The 9,395-nt window shown below is 40.4% G+C and overlaps 2 protein-coding genes across 2 annotated transcripts; both read left to right on the forward strand.

Moving 5' to 3' along the window:
• The first annotated feature begins 858 nt into the window (after positions 1–858).
• Positions 859–4,943, forward strand: ptcd2 (pentatricopeptide repeat domain 2). Its single transcript, XM_086135959.1, has 10 exons — positions 859–1,046; positions 1,202–1,294; positions 1,736–1,865; positions 1,942–2,059; positions 2,602–2,680; positions 2,754–2,845; positions 3,766–3,879; positions 4,271–4,345; positions 4,429–4,545; positions 4,623–4,943. Exons 1-10 carry the CDS (start codon positions 929–931, stop codon positions 4,842–4,844), a joined length of 1,158 nt encoding a protein of 385 aa, XP_085992085.1. The 5' UTR covers positions 859–928; the 3' UTR covers positions 4,845–4,943.
• A 435-nt stretch (positions 4,944–5,378) lies between these two features.
• Positions 5,379–9,331, forward strand: cacfd1 (calcium channel flower domain containing 1). The gene is made up of 5 exons (XM_086135068.1): positions 5,379–5,808; positions 6,609–6,681; positions 6,858–6,983; positions 7,196–7,303; positions 7,932–9,331. Exons 1-5 carry the CDS (start codon positions 5,706–5,708, stop codon positions 8,008–8,010), a joined length of 489 nt encoding a protein of 162 aa, XP_085991194.1. The 5' UTR covers positions 5,379–5,705; the 3' UTR covers positions 8,011–9,331.
• The last annotated feature ends 64 nt before the right edge of the window (positions 9,332–9,395 follow it).

Raw genomic sequence — 9,395 nt, forward strand, 5'->3', positions numbered from 1 at the left:
GCGACAACAGGGAGCATCCCTTTGCTCTGCTTTGCTTCCGCTCTATGTAACAGTATATTAAGGTGTGCACTTGAAGGTACTCTGCAATACGTTTTTTTGTTGTTGTTGTTTTTTACTGTGAATCGTTGTAAATTGGGTTTACGTGGGAAAATAATGCGTATAATGGTCGTGGAAAAGTAAAAACACTTGACTTGATATAGTTTCAGTAAGCCTAGTACATCCTTATTCTATATATAAAAAGGGGCGTTCATAATCTATTGAAGAGCACATGGGTATGCATCAGCAAAAAATAAAAAATAAAATAAAGCAACAGCACCACCAGCTGGTTGATTCTTTTTTGTGCATGTTCTTCATTAAAGACAAGACAAACTGAATTGGAATTAAAAAGAAAATACAATGTAGAAAATGTTCATTTTCACAGCCCGCCCAAGTGTCCATTTCAGCTAAATACATCTTTATTTTATTGTTGATATTGTCATGTATTTGTGTGCTTTTTCATTTATCTTTTCTGCTCTCTTGACACAACTTTATATAATTAAAAATAATTTATTTTGTGGCCATTTTTGTTTTCAGAGCGGAGGTTTATGATAAGTATCGCATATTAAATGTATTTTTGCAAAATTTACGTGATATCTTTCTCTTTTTTATGCCCCGGTATGGCAGCAATCAGCTTCCGTAGTTTAGTTCCGCAGAGAAAAAGACTGGTTAGGACGCCGCCATGTTGGAATGTACCACATTCCTATCACGTATAAACAAACGCTAAATACAATATTCACACAAAAGCAACACATTTATTGCATATACGTGTGTTTCTAAGTGTTAAAAGTATAATGAATGCGACGTGATGAAAAATTACGTCGGTTAACGCTGTGTGGTTGTCATTCACGTCCCCTTTGTTTACGCGGGGTTGGTACAGTTTTTTGACATCATGGCGCTGCGGAGCCTTGCGGCTGTATGTTGTCGTTCGTTTCGACGCGAACACATTTCTACTAGAGTGACAATTTCTGCTTTTCAACAGCCAGGCTGGATTGGATCACGTTTAGGAGGTAAATTCTAAACATTTGCTGTCTTGTTTGTCGGCAACTTGGAGTAATTCGTCCATCAGTACTCTGGTGGATTATGTGTGCAGAGGTGACTGCCTGCACGCATGCATTAATTACTTTGCTTTTGCTTAAAATAATTCTATGTATCAAATCTGCAGCTAAAAGGCATCTGCTGTCAGAGGATGTCGTCAAACTTGAAGACTTCCAGCGAAGGAAGCTGGCAGTCGCGCACCTCATCACCGGATCAGAAGGTAACGTATAGTGGACATGTCCAATATAATTTAGTTTTATTGAGAAAAAAATTAATGATTGTAAGCTTATCGCCATTCTGTGCTTTTCGCCAAATAGTTGGAGGCAACCGCGCAACTAAAACTACTTAAATAACTATTCAGTCAAAGTTTATCGCACATCAACCTTTAAACTTGTACTACAATGTTGTATTAGAGCAAACGGTTCTGAAAGGTTAAATGCAAACATGTTGTACTCAAAAAAGTGAGATACAATTCAACTGTGCATGAAAATTAATTCAAAAAAGTACTGGTCAGATTTTTTTAATGCAAATTTGATGTGTTAGTATTTAATCAATGCATCTTTTGCGTACCTTGACAGGGCGTCAACGTACCAACGTTTGAGAATCACCACTCTATCAAAATAGGTTGCGTTTACCCATTTTTTCCCCCCCATATTGGCAGGAAATTTTATTGAACTCTTTGGCCACAAACTGCAGAGGAACAGCCTGGTTTTGCAAGACGAGCTCAAGCTGCTGCTTCACTTGTGTCAGTCTACTGAGGACATGAAGACTGCCCGAGATGCCATTTATAGGTATGGTCCGGTATGGTACATTTAACACCAAATTCCACAGCACTCCCCATGAATTCACACCATCACCTGTTACCAGGTACCATGCAGAAAACAGGAACGTAGCGCATGGGGAGTTCAAATTTGGCCCAGTCTTCATGAGACTATGCTATGAATTGGGACTGGAGAAGATGGCCGCCGCTACGCTTACCGATCAGGTGCACATCATTGGTGGCAAAAGTACTTGCATGATGTTCTAAAGTAGAAGCACAGATACTTGTCTAAAAAAAGTGTCAGGTAAAAGTACAAGAATAGTAGAGTGTAGGGTTAAATCGAATGCACAAAGTTGGCTGGGAAAGGCTCCAGCATGTATGGCTCTCCTGGTGTGTGTACACGTGCCACTAGGGGGCAGCACTTATAAATACAGTTTTTGTTTCGAGGTCCTCTTCCCCAAGTATTTGTGTTTTAAAAAAAATAAACACAAGCAATAAATTAATCAGCTTTACAGTGAAAATTGTGAGTTTTAGTAGACATAAATGTTTTGGATTTATGGGTTCGATTTATGATAAAATAAATATAAAATATTAAATATAAAATAAACCAACCTCAACTTTTCACGTCTATTTTGAATTTGATTCATTGTTCAGCCCTAGTACAGAAAACAAAATGTGTACTCAGTTACTTTCCACCACCGATGCACATTTGCACCATCAAGGCTCTACTCTGTGTTTGTGCCATTGATCTTTTGTCATCTGGACAGGAAATGAGAGGCTTTTTTGGCGACCCCACCTCCTTCAACATTGCCATTGACATGTTATTTGTTAAGGGCTATCATGAAGGTGAGTAAATAATTCAGTAAATAGGCTGTCTGCCTATATACTGTTGTGTTTCAAAATGACAAATGTGTTGCAGATGCTCTCGAAGTGTTGCGCTCCATGAGAAGCCAAAGTGTGCCTTTCAACAAAGACACATTGACGCTGGCATCTGCTGTCTGCTACAAACTGGTAACTGAAAACACATCGTTGTTTATGTTGCGTTAAAAAAAGAAAAGAAAAGAAAAACAAAACTTCAGTCACAGCCAGTAGGAGGAAAATGTTTTCAGCGCGTGGCTAATGTTACTGGGTCATGCACATGTGACGTTTCCCCGATTTAATTCACCTCTCAACGCTACCATGACACAATAATAGTAACCATCAGCCCGATAAAAATAAATCACTTGGAGCACTTCACAATCAATATTCATTAACATTAAAAAAAAGTGCAAATAAAATAAGTTGTCATCACCAGAGATGCTTCTTATTCAAAGTTATCACGTGTGCATGCTTGCCAAAGTTGCCTATAACACGTTTTGATCTGACCAATCAGATGGTGGAAAATTGCTGATAATAATAATAATAATAATACATTTTATTTATAAGCACCTTTCAAGACACCCAAGGACACTTTACAATAACAAAAAACACAAAACAATACGGGTTGAGCAGCGGCAGCCAAAGATGTCATAATTTGATTGCAGAAAGTGCTGCTGTTAATCCAGCAGCTCCTATATTTTGTTGTTCTACTTCTTCCTTTCATAACTTTGCTGCTGTGAATCGGGAATTTCTCCATTGCGAGACTAATATAGGTTTTCTTATCTTATATTATAGCCCAATGACAACGAACGCCTCCCTCAAAGCGACACTGCCCGTCATGAATTTAAAGCATTTAACCACTGTGCTAACCAGAACAGCGGCACTTAGCAAAGCATGTAAAGAGGTTTTGCGGAAAGAAAATGGGAAAGGTCAACTTTACAGATGGCACTGTTTAAAAAATAATAATTTGCAGGCGGTGAGAAAGGTTTGTTTTGGTTTTTGTGATTTGTGTGAACTTGTGTGCTGTTCTGTTTTTATTTATTTATTTTTTAATCTTTGATTTCGGGCATCAGAACACAACAGAGTCACACGCGATCTGCACGTCCCTCATCGAGGAGGCTCAGGCCAAAGGGTATTTTGTCCCCAGGCACGCTTACTGCTTCGCTGTGGCATTAGCCCTCAAACAGGTGAGTTTGTGCTGAAAAATGTCACAGAGAATACCCTCCACACACAGTCGGTTAAAATACAGGATCAAAAGACACCATATAATTGGTATTCCACCTCATATTTTCTTCCTGTGGGAACAATGACTATGATTGCAGCTTAGTTGGGGTCCCTCTCTGCCTCTTGATGTTGTTCATTGCCATGTGGCATCTCTTCCAGTAGGTCTCAGAGCTGCCAAGCTTGTTGTGCCGCAGCCTGGTACTACACTCAAGCACGCAATCCGAAATTAGGATTTGCCTGTATATTGTAAAAACTCCCAAAAAAGATCGCTACAAAATCTGCACAAGCGATGAATCACAATCAAGCAGAGTTTCACTGTATCACGCGTGAAATGACTGTTGTTTTGCTCCTCAGAATGACCGTGAAAAGGCACAACTGATGTTTTCACAAATCATGAGCACAGACAGCCGACTGTGCCAAAACATAAAGGTGAGCCTGCAACAAAATAACTTTGTGCAAGTTATTCTACGTTTAAAACTTTTTTTCCCGCCTCTCATCACGTGAATTATTAGATTTTGTTACTGGCGATTTCTGGACAGACAGAAGAGGCCGTCATGGTCCTTTTATCAGCGGTCAAATTTTCCAAAAGCCCGTCCTTTGTCAGGAAGCCGGAATTTTCTCAAGAGGTGGTAAGTGAGAGCATCTTGTCACACATTTGATACCCTGTGAGAATAGTGTCCTTGACATTTCCTTCATTCACTCCCAGCTGGATCAGCTGCGTCTTCATACTGATGGTGAAGAGCAAGCGGCTGAAGTGGAGCAGGTCATTTCCCAGCTGGAGCGTGCCGGTCAGGTAAGGCAGCAGACGCTTGATGACATGCTGTGCCACACGCCCGCCCCCAAGAGAAAAATGGCCCCCATCATGGAGGAGAGGCGGACTAGGAGGAGGACATTAAAGCCACTTCCCTCAACGCTGTTGTCTGAGTGATGCGCTCAGCTTACTATAGTACATGAATCATCATGATGTGTTCTCCTGTATATTAAAAAAAATATATTTAATAAGAAAAAGAAACATGGGCCTCTTGATTACTGATCATCATCAAAATGTGGTATTTTGTTAATATTTTAACCTCTTGTTTTAAGGATGTATGGTAAATGCAACAATGTTCTGTGTAATTTTGTCCATCACAAAGATATGATGGAAATAATTTGATTCATGTTATTTTTATTTTTTTAATTTTATTTTTTTACATTAACCAAGCTCAAAACTATGGATAAAATAGCCTCTGAAAGTAATACATGATCTGATTGATTAGTGGGGCAGACATCCCACCTGCCGTGATGAGTCAGTTTAATTGGTTGAGATTAGCTCTCATGTCACGAAAGAATTTAAATAATTTTAAATATTTTTTTCTGAATAAAGTGCTCACATTTCATTTTTATTCATTAGAATTGTCTAAAAATAAAAACACGAATCTGCTGATTGTGAAACGCGATATAACTTGAAATGCCTTCCCACGATGCACTGCGGTTGCAGCAAACCGGAAAAGGAAACCAAAACTTCCACGGAAACTAGTCATATACTTTCTTGTCGTTGTATCTCATTTTACATTAGCAACATTGTAATTATTGTTGTCACAATTAAATCATTACACAGTTTTGATTTTTCCACGAGGAAGTCAGGAGTGACGTCCATGTTTTGATTGGCGCTCTTTAGCATTAGCCGCTAGCAACCACAGGCTCCATTTCGGCTCCACGGTACGGCTGGCGACGCCGCCCGGAGCCGTTGTGACGCCACTGACAAGTCTTTAATAGAAATCGAGATTTGCTGTAGCTTTCGATCGAAAGGATGAACTCCGAGGAGACCAGCAAAACCTCCCCTCCGGAGGACGATGGCATGACGTGGTGGTACCGGTGGCTTTGCAAAATAGCCGGTGTGCTGGGAGGAATATGTAAGTTGATTACTTTTTTAATTTAAAATTATGGATATAGTTTTTAATGTCACGCTTGTTTGGGTCGTAAAAAGTGACCCGGTTTACACGAAAGCTGTGTTTTGTATAATAACACGTTCATCCACGTGCTTGGTGGCAAAACGTTTCATTATAAACCCGTCGTGTACCAGCTGATTCACCTATTCGCAGATCTTTTTTTCGACGGTTTTTGGGGGGAGGGCATTTAATGTTTTCATGATTGGGGGGGCGGCCATTCAACCGCCATTTTTCATGGAAAATTGATACTGTACTGAAGATTTCTCTGGGTTTTTGGAATAATTTAATTAAGGGGGCGTTTCAAAATTATAAATATTTTATTCCCAGGTGCATTTGAACTGGCGTCAGTTATACACGGATTTTTGCTATTAGCAGGCCGGCACAGTTCCCCCCCCCAACCCCCGCGAATAACAGGGGTCCACTTTACTGAGTGATGAGGTACAACTCAACAAAAATCCGTCACCCACTTGCAGTAGCTTGTCCACCTGCTGTTTGCGCCCCGCCTGTACGAGCAGAGAGCCTGGATTTCATCAAACGAAAAAAAGCATCATCAGCAACACTTGACACCGGAGACTAAAAAGTGCCCGTGTCACACTAACCACAGCTGCATATTCCATGAGCTCTGTATTATTAAGCAGGGTGGAAATACGTGCATAGAGTGTCAGTCAACACGTGTCAATCCATATGTATTTTGTTTGACATTGTTGTATCTATATTATTTAAGTGTTTTGTTTTTTGTGTACTAATTTTTGTGCCTTTTGTAGCCTGTGCCATCGCAGGAGTATGGAACTGTGTCACTGTAAACCCTTTAAACATCGCCGCCGGAGTGTGGATGGTGTAAGTCATTGACTTAGTAGGCATTTCCTATTTAGAATGTATCTCTCCTGTTTCATTTAATCCGTAAGAGCTCCGAAGGACTTTTTGTGTCATTTGGTTAAAAGCATTTTGGCTGAATTGCCCTAAAATAAACCCACAAATTTACAATGATGTTGTTGATGTGCTGCTGCGTCCAGGTTGAATGCCTTCGTTTTATTCCTGTGCGAGGTGCCCTTCTGCTGCCAGTTCATTGAGTTCGCCAACGCCGTGGCGGCCCGTGCTGACCGCTTCCGACCCTGGCAGAAATCCTTCTTCTACTGCGGGTGAGTCATCGTCGACACCGCCTTGGTTTTGTTAAAACCACGAGACAAATTTTGCAGCATTCCATTTAACTTCATTGGTGAATATCGATTGAATACAAGATATTAGAGCTCAGTGACAGAATGGATTCATGTTGCAAGTCAAGATCCGACTCATTTGTGTCTGGTGGGCAAATGATGACCCAGACTTATAGACTGACTTGTGTTGGGCTCAGGATGGCGCTGTTTCCCATCTTCCTGAGTTTCTCCTTCACCACGCTGTTCGGGAATGCCATCGCCTTCGCCACCGGGGTCTTGTATGGCCTGGCATCTCTAGGGAAAAAGTAAGAGCACTCTTAAAGCAGCATTTTTTCAGCCCAAAAAACAAAAAAAGTTCTAACTGTCTCTCTGTCTGTCAAACACCCACTAACAAGCAGTCGAATCTCATTTTAAAAAAAGGCTTATTTTTTCTTTTTTAAATCTTAATACCCTGACATGAGTTTATATTTAATATGAGGCACTTTTGGTTGCTCATTCAAGGTTTATTTATTTATTTATTTTAATTATTTTGTTTTTCGCAGAAAGCTGATAATGCATATATTCCTGGTTTGGCATTTGCGAATTTGCAGATTTTTAAAAATGGACCTGATCACATCATTATTACAAATACTAATTATTAATGAATACTTTTTTTCTGTCCCTGAAACACTAAATGGTTACTTACTTGCTGTTAACATCCCTTTACAGTGATGACGATAAAGTTGGGGACTGATAAATGAGGGGGATAAAGAAAAAGTTAAATACAACTGAAGGGTTCTGACACAGTCATGCTTTCATTTGGCTGTGTTCAGAATACTTGTCTCATTCCATATGTCCTAACACCCTTACGGGGCGCCATTTTGATCGCCGCTAAACAAACTCCTTCCCGGTGCCCGTGCTACGCTAACGCCTTAATGGCCACTCACCTATCAGGGGGGACGCGGTGACGTACGCCCGTCTGCAGCATCACAAGCAAGGCGACGAGGAGAGGATGACCGGCACCACGGAGTGAGAGCCGTCATCTTGGCCCCTCTGGCGACGCTCCCAAGATCTCCCGCTCGTATTTATTTATTTATTTATTCTTGTAACCGACTTGCAACCTCTGTTTGAATTGTGTGAACATGTGTATATATTTTTGTAATTGTTCCTTTTAATGGTTTGCGTTCTCTTGGCTGCTTGCTTGTTGGGTGTGAAGCCTTGAACTCAGAAGTAGGGCGTCCATTTTGTGATTGCTCCCTTTCAGGACCTTAACCGCCATCGTATCGATTGTATTATGTACTTACACGACAAGATTTATTTTGGGTTTACCGCACCGATTAAGTCCGAGCCTTTGCCTTTCCTGATCCACAACTTGGAATTTATTTTGTTTCTTCTTAACTTCAAAGATTCAAACTGTGTTTTATTTTTGCTTTGTTGATGTTACCTAGCACAACGTTTGCTCGCTTGCAGTTTTAGTGGAATGAAAAATGAGTTGTGATTGACCCCGTTTTCCTCTTACAGTGCCCAAGGGACGTTTATTGAGTCAACTATTGAGAGTACCGTGCATCTATTTCAGGGTAAAGTGTTAATTATTCTCTTTGGGTGAGTATAGAAAAGTTAAACCATTTAGAATATTCTAGCCATTATCCGATTGATTAATCAGAAACTTATTGTAAACAATAATGTGCATGAAAGCTTTTTTTCTTTTTTCACTTGGGGCCACCCTCATATCCTACAAAGTAACTGTGACTTTGAGTGTGTACGGCTATAAAAAGGCGGGACCTGGCTTGGTGAGTGACATGAGCATCAACGAATAAAAGTGTAGAGTTGGCTCACCGCTGTTTGGACGTTAACATGAAGTTAACTCGCCAAACTGTCAGCTGGTAAATTGACTGTGTGAGTCGTGGCCATCGGAAGCGCATGGTAACCCATTAAACATTTATTTGGGTGCTGCTTTTAATAATTCAAATGGACAATGCACTCTTAAAAAGGGATGCCACTATTTGAGGAAATACTATTTTACAAGCTGTTAGTGAACTTTGTCCAGCAAAATCCATTCCCGATTCAATTAAAAAGGGACTAATTGATTGTGTGTGTTTGCGATGTGTTATTTGTATCTTTGTTGTTGTCCCAAATGTTTACAACGTAGCAGCAATTTTGTCAGCTAACGTCTCCTTCGGCTCTCAGGGACGTGGGCACCAGGAAACGCGCACACACTCATTGTTAAAGCCATGTTAACTGCAGTTGGAACAAGATAACATGAAACCTTTTTTGTTGTTTTGAAATCTGGGCCGTATGGACATTGTGTACTCATGAATCCTCTTATTGATCAATTAAACAATTGTTCGACTGCAGGACTACTGTCGGCCTTTTCTTACACGAACAACATCGGTAACGTGCAACTGTATAGAAGCCTCA

The sequence above is a fragment of the Hippocampus guttulatus genome, chromosome 17 (genome assembly GCF_054856545.1).
Source record: "Hippocampus guttulatus isolate MCC_2025c chromosome 17, RoL_Hgut_1.0, whole genome shotgun sequence".
NCBI classification, from domain to species: Eukaryota; Metazoa; Chordata; class Actinopteri; order Syngnathiformes; family Syngnathidae; genus Hippocampus; species Hippocampus guttulatus.